This window comes from Glandiceps talaboti, chromosome 4, assembly GCF_964340395.1.
Source record: "Glandiceps talaboti chromosome 4, keGlaTala1.1, whole genome shotgun sequence".
Lineage (NCBI taxonomy): Eukaryota > Metazoa > Hemichordata > Enteropneusta > Spengelidae > Glandiceps > Glandiceps talaboti.
In genome coordinates, this window is record NC_135552.1 from 4,218,555 (window position 1) to 4,239,975 (window position 21,421).

At 34.3% G+C, this 21,421-nt stretch overlaps 1 protein-coding gene across 1 annotated transcript; it reads left to right on the forward strand.

Annotated features, from left to right (window-relative positions):
- The first annotated feature begins 11 nt into the window (after positions 1 to 11).
- Positions 12 to 19,243, forward strand: LOC144433554 (selenocysteine-specific elongation factor-like). The gene is made up of 16 exons (XM_078121873.1): positions 12 to 409; positions 1,180 to 1,263; positions 2,135 to 2,254; positions 3,545 to 3,615; positions 4,502 to 4,600; positions 9,051 to 9,182; positions 9,558 to 9,698; positions 10,396 to 10,573; positions 10,992 to 11,060; positions 11,703 to 11,789; positions 12,825 to 13,042; positions 13,487 to 13,546; positions 14,509 to 14,580; positions 15,016 to 15,172; positions 15,917 to 15,997; positions 16,853 to 19,243. The coding sequence occupies exons 1-16, from the start codon at positions 343 to 345 to the stop codon at positions 16,972 to 16,974; spliced, it is 1,758 nt and encodes a 585-aa protein (XP_077977999.1). The 5' UTR covers positions 12 to 342; the 3' UTR covers positions 16,975 to 19,243.
- Positions 19,244 to 21,421: the final 2,178 nt, after the last annotated feature.

The following is a 21,421-nucleotide window of genomic DNA, read 5'->3' on the forward strand; positions in this document are numbered from 1 at the left end:
GGTCATGCTTGTTTAGTGTATGCTCACGGCAAATAGATTCGTTATTATGATTTCTGAAAGGTGTTACCTGTAAATAGCTGATTCATTGATTTTAGTGAATCGCAGTTTGCTAACCGCTGCATTCTTGATCTCCTTTCACTACTTTATTGCTGAACGATACATTGCAAAACTCGACGAAACCACCATCTGGAAACCCGGCCGATGTTCGCCGCTCGTACGATCGTACGATTCTGTGGCGTACCCACTGATCAACTCTGCAGTGCACTGTGCAGTGGAGTGCCTGCAAACTATAGCTAGGCTGTGATTTGTATAAACATTGTATTATTTTAAAACACCAAGACAATGGCAACTGTTTTGAACTTCAATGTTGGTGTGTTAGGGCATATTGATAGCGGAAAAACGTCTTTGGGTAAGTGTTTTATTGGCCAATATTTAAATTTATGGGAAGAAAAGTAGCACTGTCTACGTCTCGACTCAGGGCCACCATTGGTGGCGCATGATACATGTGTAAACCTTTAAATGTCGTGCATAGACCCAGGGAAAAAGGTTGAAGTGTGATGATCCACCTAGTCCATTCCGCCCATATACCTCCATGATCTGTCATACGTGCACAGATTTAATTTTGAATAACAGAATATGTATTTTTCCTGCACTCCATTCTTTGTATATTTTTTTTCACTCCGGCCATGTTATGTAAAAGTTAGAACGTCTGTTTTTATTTCCTTTTCATTTCTCAATGTGGCTGAAAATTGGCAATTTTAATGTGTATGTATGTATGTATGTATGTATGTATGTATGTATGTATGTATGTATGTATGTATGTATGTATGTATGTATGTATGTATGTTCTAAAGGTTATTGGTCAAAATGTGCTAATTTGTATTATTTTAAATCATAGACCCTACACGAAACCCATCTTGTAGAGTCTATGTTTAATATCAACTACAATGTACTACACCATACATTATTAAGTTCAGGGGTTTATTTATTTCTCATAAACATGTATGTATGTTTATTTACATTGCAGTTTTGCTAATGTTAACATCATATCAAGGGTAAATATGAACACCTGATGACAGTCACATCATCACAGTACTAGATAGTCAATGTCTTGATCTATTATTTCATATCAGCTGAGTAAATGCTGATTTCTTCATCTTTTCTTTGTCATTATTACAGCCAAGGCTTTGAGTCAGACTGCTGCCACAGCATCTTTTGATAAAAATCCACAGAGTAAAGAAAGAGGAATTACACTAGATTTAGGTGAGTGAAGGAATTAAATGAAATAACAGTTGCTATATCAATACCAGGAATTCAGTGACCCAAGTGTGTGAAAATACCCCCAGCTTCCATATTTTAGGAGTTTAGATGGTTGCGTCCATGGCAATATCCTGAAACTCATAAAAATAGGTACAAATGTACATCTCAAGAATTTACATCCTTGATCATCTTGTAAAAATCGTGAAACTGTTTTGAATTTGTTTTAGCTTGTATAGACCTGTAAAGCTTTGTAACATTTGTACCACACTACATGTAAATAATGCAAAACTGTACCCACAGTAAAAGTTAGGAGTACTTGAGTAGGGTGCCATCATGTGAACAGTACAATTTCTGATATTCATTATAATTACTAGTATATCAATGCACTGGTCAACCTACCCTTATTGAATCCAGCATTTATTGGGCGTATGTAAATAGTACTCCCCAATATTTTCCTTTGTTCAACCAATAGAAATATGAGTGACCTAAGGGGCCTTGTCACTACGAGTCACTAGACTTGTTACACTAGTGACAAAACCTGTAGTTCACAAGTATTTTCCAGCTGAATGAAGACAGATATTTGGAAATAATATAATTATAACCATTGCCAGTAATATCAAAAGTAAAACTGGGGAAAGTAATAGCAACTTTGAATGTTTTGACTCATATTTCGAACACAGCAGAACCAGTGATGTAGACAGATGCTCATTGTTGTGATGTAGAACAACCAGAGTATATATTCCATATTTATTGTTCAACTTGGTTCATGCAGGGTATAACATTATTTGTTGTTTATCCTTGGCAGGTTTCTTACAATTCACTACTTCTGTCCACCATTTATTGTATATCCTTGTTTATTCTTTATCTTTGGCAGGTTTTTCATCATTCATGACTGACATTCCAGACCATATGAAAGACATTAAACATGACAGATTGCAGTTTACATTGGTGGATTGTCCTGGACATGCTTCACTTATTAGAACTATCATTGGAGGTAAATCAAGTCTTCTCTGACAACTGTCTCCTGATGTTGAACCAAACCAAAAAAAAGGATTCAATAATTGCTAAGTGTATCCTAGATTCCTATTGGTGTAATACTCTCTTGGAGACATTACCAATTACTATGTGATCAGAATGAAAACTGTAGTTGTATGTTTTCAGTGATAGATTTATCTTAGCTGAAAATGAGCAAAACATTTTTCTGTGAAATAAGTCTGGCTGATATAGTTTACGAATTGTCATATTTATATATTCATGTGTTGTGAAAGGTGTCAATAACAGTTGTATTGAATTCAACTGTTGAACATGCTGACTGGATGAGTTATTTGCAAGTAGTGTCTACTTTTCATTCCACTGTCCACCAAATCAAAGCGTGCCAAGTCTTCTTTAGAATAAATGTAGAACATAATAGTTTACAATTATGCAGGACTGGTGTATTATTGAAAATGGCTGTGTGAAGTGTTTAGTGTTTGATTTGTTAATAGATTCTTTTCAAAATAGCGATTTGGTTCAAAGATTTGCCATTTGAGGTTATATATATACATTTCGTAAAATAAACCCTGTGATGATTGAACTTGAAGATGAGGACATTGTACCTAAACTCGTACTTGACTTGAAGAGACTTTCTACCACACAATAAATCAGTCTGTCACTTGGATAACATAGACAAAGTCACAGTCTCTCAATACTCATTACCTCCAAATTTTACACCCAAGGTGTGGCAGAAAAATACAATCATTGAAGTTCTTCATTGACTTATGCTCCATACACTACACATACATTACTGTAGGTGCATGCGAGAATAAGTCAACCTTTTTGTTCTTTTTTGAGCATGAGATAAATGATATTGCATTTATCGAGAGATGATTGACCTAAGAACATTGAAATATGTACTACTTAGATACCAAATGTCAGGATAGTTACTGCATGTTTCTGAACTTTCCTACAGTCTACCACTAGACATGTAGTATCAGAGAAGAAATACTATAAACATGGGAATTTTCACTCAAGATTTATTTTGCTTTATTTTGCAGAAAAACCAAAACACAAAAATAAGTAGTGCGTAAAGTGCCTTCTTGTATTGTACATGAACACTTTGTACCAGTCTGGTAATTAGTAGAAATTAGTCTTTGAGAACTAGAAGATGAAAATTGAAAAGTTCCTAGTGGTGAAAATATCTAGGTTTACAGTAGTGACTATATCATTGAGAAAGGTATACAGTATGCTTGGTATAAAATTTGCGACTCACAACTTGACATGATTTTGTATGATTCTTGTTTATCAGGTGCACAAATTATAGATTTGATGATGTTGGTAGTTGATGTCACCAAAGGTGTACAGACACAGACTGCTGAGGTACGTCATCTTCTCTCTGAGTATGAGCATACAATCCGCTTTTAAGTATCTGCTTTGCAACATACATCCCCCAGAAGCCAAAGACTTTGATTTCCCGGAAGCTGCCCACCAGGTCATGAGAGTAACAGTTAGTTGCCAGTCGGCATCGTTTATGGCTAGATTTGAAACAGTATCTGATATCTTCAAACCTCTGAATTTTGTTCTTGATTAATGAAAACATACTTTCTATTCACAGTTGTTTGTCTTGAAACAATCTGAGAATTTGACCTCTAATGCTACAAAAACAAATTCAGTTCCTTTTAGTAAAACTTTCTGCATGCACTGCTCTTTACTATACTGTGAAATATGTTACTTTGTTAGAAGTTGCACAGATGATAGTATGTGGCATGAAACAGAAAAAGTTACAATCTCAGATAGAAATTTAAAATAAAATAGAAATATGGTATAGCAATACTAAAGTCAATATCACAATGCTGTTTTGACCATATTGTGTTTAATTAGTCTTTTCATGAATACTCAAATTTTAACCAACACACAACATAATTTGATACGCTGAGAGCTTTCGCTGTGATATGATCATTAACAGCGCCACCTATCATTGAGTGAACAAGACTTTGCAGTTGAAAGCCCTTCGCTTATCAAATTGTGAGAATTTGTTAAAATTTAGTACTCATGAGTCTACAACAGTTGAATTTCTACCAGTGTATAGTTTTTTTCATAATATTTCTAATTTTCAATTCCATAATATATTTATAGTTAGTCTTACATGTAAAAGTATTGATAATAATCTTTATGGCCTGAATATGGGTTTTGCGAACTGAGGTTTTATGGCAGAAAGGGCCCATAAATTGCACTACTCAAGTTGTTCAGTATGTCTGTATTTCAGTGTTTGGTCATTGGAGAGATTACTTGTCAGAAGATGGTGGTGGTCTTGAACAAAGTAGATCTCCTACCTCCAGAGAAGAAGAAACAACAAATTGAAAAGGTTGGGAATATTTCTTTGTATTGTTTGAGCTGCAATTTATAGCTATTATTCCGCTATGTTCAACCAAAGATAAAACAAATAATCTAAGGGGCCTTGTTCAACCAAATATAAAACAAATGATCTAAGGGGCCTTGTTTTTTTTGAGTCAAATACAAGAAGTGACAAAACCCTAACAATGCCAGAATATGATATCAGTACCATGCCAGTGTTTTTGGTAAGGTTTGAGAACCCTGGTAGCAGAAGGGGAAATCTGGCGTACAAATGTACCTTCAATACATAGTAGTATTAGTACCATAAATTTGGTGGGGAACCCCAGTAAAATGATTGGAAACTCAAGTAGATTTTACCTGCTTACCACCCTAACGAAAACACTGCATGCCAAAGTATTAGTATGTGTCGATGGTCATCTATACAGCATGTATAGCATGTACATGTATGTGGTTTTTCATTCAAGTTAAATAGCTTATAAAGTCAGCTTAGTTGTGCCACTTTAATGTGACATATGCATATAAATGTAAAGAAAAAAAGAAAAAGAAGTTTTCCAATTGCAATATAGGGAGATGGATAGTCGATAAAAATGACCCAAGCACAATCATATAATTGCTCAGACTAGATAGTATTGAATTATTTCATCACGTTGAGAATTCAGTAGGGAAAATAACCTGTGTCATAGTATTGTAACTATGAAGATACTGGGTGTGTGAAGTGTGTGTACCAAATTTTATCTATAATGACCACAATCTTATCTATGGCATGACATTGTTATCTACCTCCATGACTACAGTACAGCTGATATCAGAGGCATATATACACTGTGTGGGTGTTAGCTGACCAAAGTATAAACTTTGAAGGACAACAGCTGTCAATATGTTGACAATGTGTCTAAGTTATATTCATTTTAAAGACTTGTGTTGGACTCTGATTAAGATTTGAATGAGAAAACAACGATGTTTGACAAAGTTATTGAAAAAGTTGATTCTGAACAAAATAATGATTTTATTCAAATCAAAATGAAGGCTTTAATGAGATAGCATGAATGTGAGAATTTAGGACTGATTCATGGGCCTTTAAACCCTGAGAGATTAGGTACAAACAAGAATCTGCTTACAACAAATCACCTATGGATATCACTCATTCTTGTATGTCGCCCCCAAACTATGGAACTCTTTCTTCTCTTGACATTTGCCAAGCCTTCAGCATGGATTATTTCAAAACAAAAAAGAAGACCCAAATTTGTTCCCCAAAGCCTATAATGTGCTCTAGCCATTCAGTGCTACTGAACAGAACATTGCTCTGGAGTTTAGTGCTATAGAAATTTGATTGACTGATTGATTGATTGATTGTATGATTCATCGATTGAATGATTGAATGAATGAATGATACATGTACAGGTCTTTTAATCCCACCCCAGTGCCACGGTTTAGTTGAAGGGGCAACTACAATGTGTTATCTATAGCATGGTAGTACATAATAATGTACACTGAATGAAAGTGAAATGACCAAATTTGAAAACTTTGAAGGACAAGTAATGTCAATATGTTAACATTAGTGTCATCTTCACTAAAAGTCTCGGTAGTTGTACCTCCATATACCTTTATTGTCAATACAGCACTTATTGTGGAAGGAGACTACTTCAATCATTCCTTCCATGCTAGTGTATGCATAGCCATATCTTTGTCATGTAAAGGCTCATTTTGCTTGAAAATATTAGACAACTAATACATAGAGGCAAAATTATAGTCTACAACACTCATAAATACAATATTATAGGAAGTGAATTTTGTGATACCGGGGTATCAACACTTTATTTAACCTTGACCTTTTCTTGAACTATGGCCTCGTAAATGTTCTCTGACATCATCATTATCAACTAAAACTGAATTGTGGGTGATATATTTTAGCCCTTTCTTTATCAGGTTATTCACAGTGCATACAGTCCACAGGAAACGTACACAAATTGAATGATACTGTGCCAAATGTGATACCAATGTGGCATTGGATAAAGCCTATATCAACATAGACTGTGCTGTGCCATAACCCTAACATGACTAGGCCGTTACCTCCATATCGGTTATGTTACAAAACTGACTAGAATACCCAGCATAGGTCTAGTCTAGTGTTATCAAATCTCATGATCTCTCAAGAGGTAATTTGATACCTAGCATAACATCACAGGGGCTCGAAATTAACAGTAGTCCCGTGTCCACAGACTACCAATTTTTGTCATGGGGCTACCATAATTTGCAGCTGGTAGCCCACTCAGACTACCACTGATTATGCCATGATTCAAGGATGGAAGATTTACTGATTTGAAAATATTTCAACAGCACACATATTTCCAATAGAGGAACTCTGTTCTCAGTTCAGGAATGTGGGACTATTGATGTTAGGCTACCACTTTCTGAAATTGGTAGCCCACTAGGACTACCAAAGAAAACATTTCATTTCAAGCCTAGTATCTAGACAAACAAAAAGTAACATAGGCCCAACCTTTTTTTCAGTCTTTCCAGAATTGTCTGGTTTGTCAGCAGGAAATAAAATGAACTAAGTATAACACATGTAACCATGAAATTGTTACTAGCAGAGTTAAAATGACCATGTAGTCATCTTCCTTTGAGTTGTTGAGTAATGTACATGTACCAGGAAGTCTGTTTATGTCAGGATGTGATATCAGGAAAGGGAAATGTGATTTTGATGCTAAAATTACAAATAATATTTTACAAGAGTTACAATGTATAATGATTTATAGGTTTCCTTGTCTTAGTTGTAGATAAGCTATAAAACAGTGTTATGTAAAAGTGGTGATAAACACTTAACCTCATATTTTCTGATTCTGTATGTTTTTTTCTTCTCTTTAGTTATTTTGGAATGGTAAATTAGTAACAAATGTGTCCATAAACAAGATATTTACCATTGTATATTTAGTAACTTAGTGAGGGATGGCTTAAAGTAGGTAAAATCTACCAGCGTTCCCAACGTGTTTTAATGGGGTTCCATACCAAATTTACTATTGTACGATGAATGGAAATAAATCTCTCCAGTTATTTGATTACCCTAACCTGTTACCAGGGTTACCAAACCATGACAAAACATGTGATACTAGTATAATTAATGAACTGAATTCATAACATGTAGTTTATTTTAAGGAAAAATTGTTTAACTTAACATGATAGGGGTATATAAAGGACATTGTGTGTAATCTGTATAAATCACCTCCCCATACACAGCATCATCATAGAGATCTTGTTTTCACTCTCTTTATTTTTACCACGGAATCTGTGAATTCTTGGTTTTTTTGTGCAAACTGATTTGAATGCCTAAAGATTGTAAATTAATGAAAAAACTAATAGACAAAACAAATGGTGTTGTTGGGGTAACAGAATATAAAAACTACAAACACACAACGTAAATCTAAAGTCAGCCATTTTGTGCCATGGACAATTTTGTTATGGTTTTAATTGATTAAAGGGGAATGCCACTCCAAGAAATAAAGGTATTTTTATAAACTTTACATGTAGGTTCTGGAGAGTCATTTTATAATATAACTTTGCATAAATTTTGTGTGATGGCTAAGAAACACCCAATTGAAAGTTGCTTCATGTTCTCTGTCCCAGTGATCCCACACAACCTCATGGGAATTAACATACATACATGCATATGTATTAGATGGACAACAAATATTCATGAATATTTATCTGAAAGTAATAAGCACCTAGGAATCTTGAATATTTATTGTTTATCTAATACATTATATGCATGTCTACTTACTCCCAAGATGCAACACTCGGGATCACTGCTATGACTGTTACAAAACAATGAATGTGATTATGTGACATAAAATTCAAATTGATGTTTCTTGGCAATGGCATGAAATGTATGTGATGTCAAATCATGAAATGAATCATTTGATTCTCCAGAACCCAAAGTGTCTGAAAATGCCTTAAGTGGTGTTCCCCTGTAATCAATAACTCGTATACTGATATATACATAATATTGTTGCAAGCTAATAATTCAGTCTTATGCAAATTGCGAATTAACTATTAATGTGTTTATATACATAATACTGTTAATACATGTTATATGATTATAATTTGTTAAATAGCATTTTAGTGGTAACTTATTTAAAACTTAACAATCCAATGCTACAGACCAGGTATTAGGCTGACACAGGGGTAGCAAATCAGAACAAAATTCTTGGGCTGTACTGTCAACCTTGCCAAGAAGCACTGTAAACATTGTCCTATGTCTTACTGTAGAGTAAGGAATAACAGTGGTGGTGGTGTACACTTGTTTTCAGATATACTGTCTTACTGTATAGTAAGGAATAACAGTTGTGGTGGTGTTGTACATTTGTTTTCAGATATACTGTCTTACCATAGACCCTCCACAGGGTCTATGGTCTTACTGTAGAGTAAGGAATAATAGTAGTGGTGTTGTATTTTATTTGCAGATGACTAAAAGGATGTTGAAAACACTGGAAAACACACGCTTTGCTGATTCAGTTGTTATCCCTGTAGCAGCAAAGCCAGGTGGGCCAGAAGCACCAGAATCTGAGGCTGAAGGAGTCAACACACTTGTAGAGGTACAGAAAATAGGAAAATATACAGAAAATTTATAAAAGTTAATATTCTTTGCTAAATACATTATGCAAATTTTGTAAGGTTGCTTTTTAAGGTCAGAGGTTAGTGTATTGAAATATTGTACCTATCCATTATTAGGAAAGTAGGAGACTGAACAATTGGATACAGGTACACACTCCTTCATCATATACGTGGTGTGACTACTACTACTTGTGGAATAAAAGGGTTATTGTGCAGGTCACTTTTTATGATCTATTCATCACTTTAGAATTATAAGAAAACACCTCTTACTTCTGTTTGTTAATGAGAGAGGTAGTGCATAGGTCACTGGTCAGGTCATCTGGTTACAATGAGATAATGTATTCTTTCCATTTCAGGAGTTGAAAAGGCAATCTTACTTACCAAAGAGAGATACCAATGGTCCATTCATTTATGCTGTGGATCACTGCTTCTCTATTAGAGGACAAGGCACAGTAATGACAGGAACAGTACTAAGTGGAAGTATTGCAGTCAATGATGTGAGTTGTAGCATTCTTCACCAGCACACCAATAGCTGGAGATTTTTTTGTTCATTAAACAATAATCGATAGATGTACCGAAAAATGTTTAATTACATGTAAACAAGAATTTTTTCTTGTTAATTAGTTTTTGATTCTATCTTTGATGAGTATTATAAGAGGTTAAAATCTTGATGGAGAGAGAGAGAGAGAGAGAGAGAGAGAGAGAGAGAGAGAGAGAGAGAGAGAGAGAGAGAGAGAGAGAGAGAGAGAGAGAGAGAGAGAGAGAGAGAGAGAGAGAGAGAGAGAGAGAGAGAGAGAGAGAGAGAGAGAGAGAGAGAGAAACAGACAGACAGACAGACAGACAGAAAGACAGACAGACAGACAGACAGTCCCACATACACACTATGAACAGACAGACAGTCACACATACACATTATTAAACTTGTGTGATGTGATATATGATAAATTCTCTCAAAACAACATCAAAAATTGTTCTTCACAAAACTCAGGTGTAAAATGAAAGATTATCTGAAACAAGATCTTGCTAAAAGAGTATTCAGATCCCTAGCTAAGAAAAGTATCCATATCACCATACTCATACAGTGTACAAGTTACTTGGCTAAAACAGAAATTATGAAATCCTGACACACTACCATCCTTTATGCTCATACACGTACATAAAAACTTATATATAATTTCTTCTTTTTGTTATTAGAACATAGAAATCACAGCCTTGAAGATGACAAAGAAAGTAAAATCTATTCAAATGTTTAGGAAGCCAGTCAACTCTGTCATGCAAGGTGATAGAGCAGGTATTTGTGTAACACAGTTTGATCCTAAGCAGCTAGAGAGGGGCATGGTGTGCAGTCCTGGTGCCCTACCAACCATACTTGGTAAGTTTACTTATCAATTAATTGCTTTTTGGTCAACAGAATGCAGGAAAGAAGTTCATTGTGTTGAGTCTCATACAGTAGTTAGTAGCTTTATGTATGAATGCTGTCTTTGTATTTAGACTGTGGAAAAAAATCATTACTTTATAATGGGTCAACTTTCTGAAGAACCCACCACTCAATGAAGACATTGTGAGAACTCTGTTTAATACCGATTTATCTAATGACTGTCTAGAGTAGAAAGTTTAAAGTATTGTCTTGTTTTGTTTTGAATTACCCTGTACAAATCACCTCAAGGAGCTGTCAACATACAGTTCACCATGCATCACATAACTAACACTTTGTGTAGTTACTGTTTTTTAAAGGCTTCAAAGTAGCCACATTTGGTGCTGATTTATTTGTCGTGATTTTGTCCTTTCAGCTGGAATTATTGATGTCAAGAAAATAGGTTATTATAAAGCAAGTATTTCAACAAAAGCTAAATTTCACAGTGAGTATCATTCTCTATCTGTCCTTGCCTTTATCCCTTTACAATAATTATAAGAATGAGATTAGTCGGTTGGAATATATTTATATACAGTGTCATAATTTACTGGAAGTGAGTAGTGACGAGGGGTACTGTTTGATTTTGATCACTGAAGGACAAGTGATTTATTTGAAACATGTCTATTTCTCAATCAAAAGTGGAAGAAGAGAACTTGTTTATGAATCATAGTGCTTCATTTAGTTTTGTTTATTATAAATTTACTAATTTACCTATTTATTTATATTTGTTTATCTTATGGAAACTGTATTTAAAAAAAAATTAACAATCATACTGATTAGCCAGTAGGCTAAATGCTAGTCTTCTCCAGGGCCCTCTGTATTAAGATAACAGAGAGAGGACATAACAGGAGATTTCTTTCAGGTAAATAGTCATGAATATTCAGTGTTCATCTAAGAATTATTCAGAACCCAAAGTTGTGAAAATACCTTTATGTCCTGGAGTGGCATTCCCCTTTAAATGTTAGCTAAACACTGTGAATGATTACACAATGGAGAATCTACCAGTCAAGTAACAACAAAAGCTGAGATTGTAAGTTGAAGCATGGACGAACCTTTAATATTCCTTAAATTGTTATTTTCATTTCAGTTACCACTGGACATGCAACAGTGATGGGAAGAGTGTCTTTCTTCAGTCCTAACTCGGAGAAAGAAGATTCAGTTACAAGTGATTCAGGTAATGAAATATGACAGATACTAAACATATTCACATGTATATGATTAGTTAAAGGAATGTCCAGTCAGACTTATTTCTGTCTTTAGTACACTTGTATTGATTACTGCTATCAACTCACATATGATTTGAGGTGATAAAATGATACATTGGTAACTTGCTCAACTTTGAAAAATGAAAAGAAGCAATACTGCACTTGACATGTGTTCAGCTATTTTGTGGATTTCCTGCAAGGGTTTATGGGAAAACCTTTGGTGTTCATATCACGAATACCCAAATCTTTTTGTTTCAACAAATAAAAATAGTGTCCAAAATGGCGGCAGATACACTCAGTGTTGTAATGCTTTTTTGCAAGATTTCAATTGTAAGTTACCAAAGTGCTATCTTCCTACCCAAAATCATATTTAAGTTGATAGTGGTAATCAATACAAGTGTACTAAAGACAAACAAACTTGACCGGACTTTCCCTTAAACTGAGTTTCCTGTTAATTTATAGTAGTGATTGTCAGTAGGAATAAAATAAAATATTTCCAAGGATGCATTTTCAAAAAAAAATGTTTACACAAAACACTTCAATGGCTTAAAAGCTTAACTGTTTGTTGATCATAAATTTTTTTTTTTTTTTAATTTATTTGTGTATGCAATGATGCATCAAAACTGTAACCGTACTACCGGTACTAACATTAAGGTTTGGAACCAGCCTCTATTCATAGTCACACCTCAGTAGACATTTATTTTAAATTCAGTTTCTGACTTACCAATGTGTTATAGGTAGCAAACATTTTTGTATTTACCTAAAAACCAAACAATTTTGTCTAGCTTGAAAATGTATACACATATTGAACATGCATGCAAACTCCAGCTACCAGGTTAGAACAAAGAATATTTCATTCCTAAATTCCATAGGATATTTACGGTATAATCTTTAAATGTAAGTTTTTTATTTAAATCTCCAATATTGAACTATTTTAGTTATATTCTGTCATGAATTTTAAAAGTTCAGGAATAATCTACACGGCTACCTCTGTTTCTTTCCAGGTTTTAACTTTGATCAAGAATACATCTATCAAGAGGAGTTACAAAGTAAGCAGTCAGCAGCCAAGAAGAGTGATAGTGACAAAGAAAATGCCAGCCAATCAGATGAAGCTACAAAGTCACCTCTACCCAATCAGCAGTATGCTCTCATTGAATTTGAAAAACCTATCACCTGTGCAGATAGTTCGCTTCTTATTGGCTCAAAACTAGACACAGATATTCATATCCTTTCAAACTTCACACACTTGTGTTAATGACCATGTTTTTATTTGTACAGGTTGGAGTAGCTGGTAAATTTTATTGTTTTTCCTGTATTTTGAGTCACAAAATTTCAACTGTCATGAAAATGGCATTGCTTTTGGCATATATAGATACATTATCATTGAGTCTAGATAAATTATTGTATTTGCTGAATACAAATCCAGTTAGCTACATTTGCAATCTCTTTAATGCTAAGGGGTCCAACTTTATCCAGTCATAACCCTCATTGTAACCTGAACTCCCTAACTTGTTGAACATAATATGGCTGGTTGGACTGGAACCTCTAATTTGATGATGAGAGTATGGCCGATTGGGCTAAACATCCCTAACTTTATGACAAATGTATGGTTGGTCCATAAGACTACAGTCCTATCAAAAAGTATATTTCCCTAACAAAAGATTTACATGCTAATATGTGTAGATTGGCTTTCTATGGTCAGTTGGTATACTCCATCTCAGACAAGGTGAGTTTGCAGTGCTCAACTATTTCAATATTTTAGTTCATTCAATATTATATATGTACTAGTGGCAATAAGAATTCATAGGTAGTTGATATGCTAATGAGGCAAATTAGTATACACCATTTTCTACCTAAAGTGATCATTTATTTTCCATATGAAGGCCCTGAAAATTCCAAACTTCACTACAGACAACACCTCAGATAGGATGAGTTTAGATGTTTGAACTCACAAAATTTCAAACTGAAATAGTGCTGGTGATCATTCATAGTTACTTATGAGTTCAAAAATGTGTGTGCATGTCTGTCATCGTAAACTTCTGATAATATTTTGCTTGACAAGTTCCTATCATGAGAGCACCTTACTTCTGCTAACATTAGCTTATAAGTCCTTGGAGAGTTACAAATATTTGCTGATAACATATTGAAAAAATTGGAAAAGTAGACGTAGGTGATTGTTTTTGCCAACTACTAGCCTTCACACACATGAACATTGCCTCTCATTCTACTCATTTCAAAGAAAACATTTTTTTTTATTAATAACCTAGTTTTGCCAAGATCTTGAAAAAACATACTTTGCGAAAGATTTCTTCTATGTTAAGTGACTTTGAACATTTGTGTGGTAAACAGTTTAAATGATCATGAGTTCTAATTATCTGCAAGTAATATTTCACCTATAAGAAATACATATTAAGGTTGGCAAGCTTTGTCAAACTATCCATTTGTTGGCTCTATTGCTAGGTGACGTATGGACAATGATGTGGTCATAGGAATGCTGCAATTGGTATGAGCCTTTGTCCCTGTTCATGATGTTACTCCCTTGTCTTCCAATGTAGAATGATTCTCAAATATACCTGGCTGACCTGTCCTGTTCTCTGTCGATGATACATGCAGAGTTCTATTTTGTATTTTCACAGTATACCAGTTGTCCAACTAATAAGTTAATTTATCATGTGATTTATCTTGCAGAATTATCATGAAACCATCTTGCCAAAACTGAAAATATTCAAAAACAAATCAAGAGAAGGAATTGCTGAAAGGGTATGTGCAAAAGAACTTTAAAAAACAAATTCTAGTGATTTACATTTTATCTCCTACTGATATGCCAACGTGATGGTATTCTATTAAACAAGACGAAAGCATGTCAAACATTTTGGAACCCTTCCAAGTTGACTTTGTTGAAATCAGCCAGTTTTCATTTGTGTATACCTTATTTCCAAAAAGCATAATTGAAATAGAACACATGAAACCAAATATGCAAATTAAGCATTGTATGATATCATGAAATCTTCAAATGAAACACTATCTAACCACTATTAAATTACATAATTAAGCACCATATGATGTCATAACAGTATACAAATCAACAACCATTTGTCTATCTTCAAATATGTAAATTAAGTATGCTATAAAATCAGACCAAGTTTAAATAAAACCAAATACATGTAGTAACTTTACTTTCATCTACTGTTCTAGATGCTTGATGACTACAATATTATTGGTAGAGCACTTTTCAAAAAAGAAACAAACATACAACTGTTTGTTGGTTTGAAAGTTAACCTCTCAACTGGTGAAACTGGTATAATAGAAGGTGGCTTTGGCCAGAGTGGCAAGTACAAAGTTAGAATACCAGGTAAGTTGTTTAGTTTCTAGTGTTGTATACATGTAAATAGCATACCAGTAATTCTTTGTAATTCTTTACATCATAATGGTGTTGTTCACACTGATTAGTTTCGAACATGTTGTTCATAATTATAAATTAATATACTTGAAAATACTTTCCTATCCACTCAATAGAACTCTTTCAAGGGTTTCACAGTGGCCACTTTTAGCTACATATTTCAAGTGAGTGAGCTTTCAGATGTGTTTTTAACGTCGAAGGGCATCACCTTGAGTAGGCGATGTCAAACAGCATATATATCACCGTATAGAAAGGATTCTGTTATTCTATCTGTAACCTGGAGGGACTATGCCAAACAGCATATATTTAGACTCTTGTGGTGGATTCTGTCAATCTATCTGTCCATGCATGTATCTGTGTGCAGCCATATCGATGCCAATAAATGGTTGACATACTACAAGGTGTAGGCATGTCCTATAAATTCATAACCTTGGAAAGGTGACCAAATGGTGGCCATATTTGTCATACAAAATAGACACCTAAAAACAAATACATCTAGACTTGATGAAAAGTGTCTACAATAATACTGATATGAATAACCTGCCCTGCCATTTTGAAGTTATTGAAAGTGATTTTATCAAGTGTTGAAGTATAGAAAGATTAAAGCGTGTGCCACATTTTGAGTATTATTAATAGTACATTTTGACCGGTTTAAAGCGTGGAAATCTTTATATTAATATACTCTATACCATCCAGATGGACTAAAGGCTGACACTAAAAAGTTATTATCCTCTACTGGTAAGAAGAAAGGTAAAGGAAAACAGACACCCCAGCCAGGTAAGAGATGTGTGTGTCTCTGTCTGTGTGTTTGTGTCTGTCTGTCTGTCTGTCTGTCTGTCTGTCTGTCTGTCTGTGTGTCTGACTATAAAATTGCAGATATATGCATGACTATTGTACATGTGAGTCTCTCTCTCTCTCTCTCTCTCTGTCTCTCTCTGTCTCTCTCTCTCTCTCTCTCTCTCTGTCTCTCTCTCTCTGTCTCTCTCTCTCTCTCTGTCTCTCTGTCTCTGTCTCTCTCTGTCTCTCTCTCTCTCTCTCTCTCTCTATCTCACTCTCTCTCTCTCTCTCTCTCTCACATTAGATTAAATTAGTCTAAAAGTAAAATAACAGCTTTTGCCATAAATACAATGATACAGTGTACTCTATTAAAGCTGTTGGCTGACCCCTCAACCTTTTATTTAGAGACAGACACTGATTCAAACTGTTGTACATACCCCATGACATACTAAGTTAGTAAATATACTACAGCGCCCAAAGTGATTTCCCAGAGTTCCCTACCAAAATCTTAATGCAAGGTATGGAAATCTATTAAAGTTTTACCAACTTTCCCCATGCTGTTACCAGCTTTCCCCGTGCTGTTACCAGCTTTCCCCGTGCTGTTACCAGCTTTCCCCCTGCTGTTACCAACTTTCCCCCTGCTGTTACCAACTTTCCCCGTGCTGTTACCAACTTTCCCGATGCCCCCTGCTGTTACCAGCTTTCTCAGACTTTAGCAGAAAATGTGTCTAGGTAACAGTTTTAGCATTAATGCTAATAATGTGAAAAATGATATACAATATTGATATACCTATGCAAATCATGGAATTGATTGTTTTGAGTGAAACATAACTTGTCATTATCTCTTTGTTTCAGATACATCAGCAGCTGGCGATGCTGGGGGAGATGAGACATCTACAGAACACCAGGCAATTCATATCACTTTGAACTTCAAAAGATACATACATGACCCCAAGAAAAAGATGATGCAAACATAACATTCTTGATAACTGAATTAGGTAGAATAGATTTTATTAGATTGGATTAGATTAGGTTACCTAATATATCATTGTAGATGGTAAATTTGACTAGAAAACATAAATTTCAAAAACGTTGAAATGTTATAAAATTGTATACTTAAGTATGCTTTTTAAAACAAAGTTCTTAATATAAGTCAGCTAATAAACTGAGAAATATTTTCAATGGGCCGTGGAAAAATCATTTTTGTTAAAATACAAGGATGATAATTAATTTGCTAATACATAATGTAATTTATCATTGTCTTAGAGTGTCTCATATTAAAGTGGCACAACCTGAGTCTCTAAGCATATTACCCAAGTGAAAATACTGTAATTAAACAGTATATTGTTAATGTTCATACATGCTTCAACCGGTATAAAATTAAGTTTAGTCTTCTGACATGGTTAGAAAAGTTGATTGCATAGATGGATTTCCTGAATATTTTTTGAGACATGATAAATTACATCATCAGACCTTTTATGGGTTAAATCTTGATACCAGGTTTGAGTTCTGGCAATTGCAAGTGGTGTTTAAGTAGGATTCAGTAAGTACAATACTGCAAGTACCTTTCAAATAAGCAGCAAAAAACTACACCCAAATATGTATAAACTCAGCTTGTGCCCCTTTAAAAGAAATGAATACAATTCAGTTCATGTTAGGAAATGTATATTACCTTTGAGGCTTTGAGTAATATTTTACTTGTTCTAGTCAACTATTAATACATTTGAAATCCACAAATTTTACACAAGACATTGAAAATACTGCAATTTCATTTATGTAGCATGCCCTAACAGGACTACAAAGTACTATTGACCTGTAACCTATTGACCAATTATAAATGTTCTTATGTGCCATCTTATATCTGGAAAGTTATATCTCAACACATACAACAAATGGACACAGCCATTTTAAAGAAAGATTCAAATTATTGCATTGGACTGTTTGTTGGCACTAATCAGACTTGCCATGTGAAGACATGCTACATAAATAGAGGTTACATTTTATTGCCTTGAAAGGGTTTGCACAGAATGAAAATGGAAGTAAAACTGTTGTTGATTCAAGGTATGATCAGCTTTGTCAAAGTTACTATTGTACTTACTGTACTATAGGACGACATTGCAAGGATAGCATGATGAGAAACATTATGAATGTGGTACAACAAGTAATACCGAAGTAAAGCACTTTCTCTGTGTGCTACACTCATTTATAGCATTCATATCAGGTGTATTAGTATACTGTTTGAATTGGTGTTTATTTACAAGCATAGCGTGTGGTCTTTGTAATGTAGTCGATTAGCAAATGAAACAGATATGTATGCTATAAACGATTGTGGTACATACAGAAAGTGCTTTACTTTAGTGTTATGGGTTGTAAAAGATATTAAGGATAGACGATATGTTACTGATGAATGATTGACATCTTATTTAAAGTGACACAAGCTGAGTTTATAACCTGTTTACTCAAAGTGAAAATACTTACAAAAACTTCCTTTAAACTCTTCTATTGTAATGTTAATGTCAATGCACACTTTCTATGACATTACAATTTGTGTTTTGACCTTGTTAGAAGTTGATTGCATGATAAGGAGAGTTCTTGTATATTTTTATGCATATTATATAAGTAATTATATCATTGAATCATTGATAAGTTATGTCATACCAGGTTTGAGTTCAGTCAAATACATTAGTAAGTAGAATACTGTGAGTACTTTTTTTAAAATGCAGAAAAAAATTACATCCCAAAAAATGAAAACTCAGCTTGTGTCCCTTTAAGTTCACATCATATTTATTCCAATATTTACTTACCTGATTAACTATTTCCAGGGAATTCCAGCTTTTTTACTGTCGGAAATAAAATGATTTTCAATTATTCTTACATATTCCAGAGTTGTGCCAGGATGATTGGTTGTTTTTATGTATCTGTTAGTCTAAATCTTGTCAAGTTTTGGGAAAACAGGGTTTACCTACAATCTTTTCTGCATCACTGTCTCCCTAATACAGCAGCCCAGTGTGTATTTAGGTGTCCAACATTAGGCATCTTAAAGCAGGTTTGCATTGTATAATGCTAAATGTACTTATACATGCCTACAAATGGAACTAATCCAGGGCAGATCCAGGTTGGTTTCAAGAGACCTTCTGTAGGTGTCCTAAGTCAGGATGGTTTCAGGAGACTTCCTGTAGATGTCCTAAGTCAGGATGATTTCAGGAGATATCCTGTAGGTGTCCTAAGTCAGGATGATTTCAGTAGACCTCCTGTACCGGTAGGTGTCCTAAGTCAGGATGGTTTCAGTAGACCTCCTGTAGATGTCCTAAGTCAGGATGATTTCAGGAGATATCCTGTAGATGTCCTAAGTCAGGATGATTTCAGTAGACCTCTTGTAAGTTTACTAAGTCAGGAGATTTTAGGAGACCTCCTGTAGGTGTCGTAAGTCAGGATGGTTTCAGGAGATCACCTGTCGATTTCCTAAGCCAGGGTGCTTTCAGGAGATTTCCTGTAGGTGTACTAAGTCAGGATGGTTTCAGGAGACTTAATATACGGTAGGTGTCTTTTACACTTGGGATGGTTTCAGGAAACATACCTTGTGTAGTATACAATGTACAATGTAGATGTTTTATATCTGGACCAATTCAGGGCGGTTTGAGAAGACCTCAGCGCACTATAGATTTAGAAGTTTTCATGTTTACAAAAACATAAACAGAATGTTGTGATTAACCATATTTTACTAAAAGTTGTAGACTTTGAGTGCCATCATGATCACCAGTATTTATGTTAATATATCACGATGCAGTTTTTAAATTTTGCCTATAAAAATTTGAACCAATACTACTACTATACTAGTGGGTGTAGCGCAATAATCTTTTCTGATAAGTAATATTTAGTCTGAAAGGCCCAGCTGTTGGTCCACTTCCGTAACCACTCGCTACCCCATTTTTGGACGGCAACTGTAGAAACACATTATAAAAGCGGAAGTAGTGCCTGGATCACAGGGAGCTCAGGCTCAGTTAGTTTTGTTTACAAATACAAACAAATAATCACAAACAAACAAATAAGTAAATAAACAAAAACATAAACAAATAAATCGATACATGAGTAGATAAATACATGAATAAACAACAAACACTAAACACCCCCCCCCCCCCAAAAAAAAAAAAAAAAAGAAGAAAAAAAGAAGAAGTCACCAATGGAGATCCATTGGTAACTATATGGGGTAGTATTTGTGTGTTTGTTGTTTGTTTGTTTGTATTTGTAAACAAAACTAACTGAGCCTGAGCTCCCTGTGCCTGGCTCTTTCAGGCTGTGATAGTAAGAGTTCACATAGGACTACTCACATTTCAAGGTTAATTTGTAAATGAGTTGACGTTTTATTGTTAACTTAGAGGAAATTATTAAGTTTTCCTGTATCCAGTTTCAGGTTAGATAGATGGAAAATTTATCTTGAGTCAAATCTATGGAAAGGAAGAGTCCTTCCTAATTTGACAAACTTCAAAACAGCATACACTTCAAATTCCTGTTTTTTTCATATTTGAATTAAGTATTTTTCATCAAAGAAATAATTGACTGAATTTTAGTTTTCCATAGGGCCCTATGCACTGTATACAAATGTACCTTTGAAATTTTGTTTACAGTTGGAAATAAAATTATATGAAGTAAATTGAATATTAATTTCCGTTGTCTTTTGCTATTTTTACCTCCCGTAAGGGTACGGGAGGTATTAAAAGGGGAAGGTGTGTCTGTCCGTCCGTCTGTCTGTCTGTCTGTCTGTCTGTCTGTGTCATCATTTTCTAAAAATCGGCTGGCTCAATTGTAATGAAATTTGGGATATATAATCTTTAGGGTAATAGCTAGACCTGATTAGGTTTTGAGCCAGATCTGTTAATGTTTAATTAGAGAAATTTGCATATTAATGAAATAAACGCAATATCTTAAGACTGCATACTTCAATTTCAATATAATTTAGTATATTCGTTCAACATACATTTGTCCTATAAAATGTATCTTACGGCGTTAATGAATAATTTGCATAATTAATTATTTTTGGTAATTAGGCTATATCTTAAGAATACATACTTCAAATTCAACATAATTTAGTACATACATTAACCATAAGAAAACACATACGTCCTATCAAGTTTGTTGATGCACCGTACAGTGTTAATGAATAATTTGCATAATTAATGATTTTCGGTAATTAGGCTATATCTTAAGAATACATACTTCAATTCCAATATAATTCAGTACACACGTTAACCATAACAATCACATATGTCCTGTAAAGTTTGTTGGTGTACCTTTCAGTGTTAATGAATAATTTGCATAATTAATTATTTTTGATAATTTGGCTACATCCTAAGAATACATACTGTACTTCAAATTCAACATAATTTAGTACATACGTTAACCATATGAAAACACATATGTCCTATC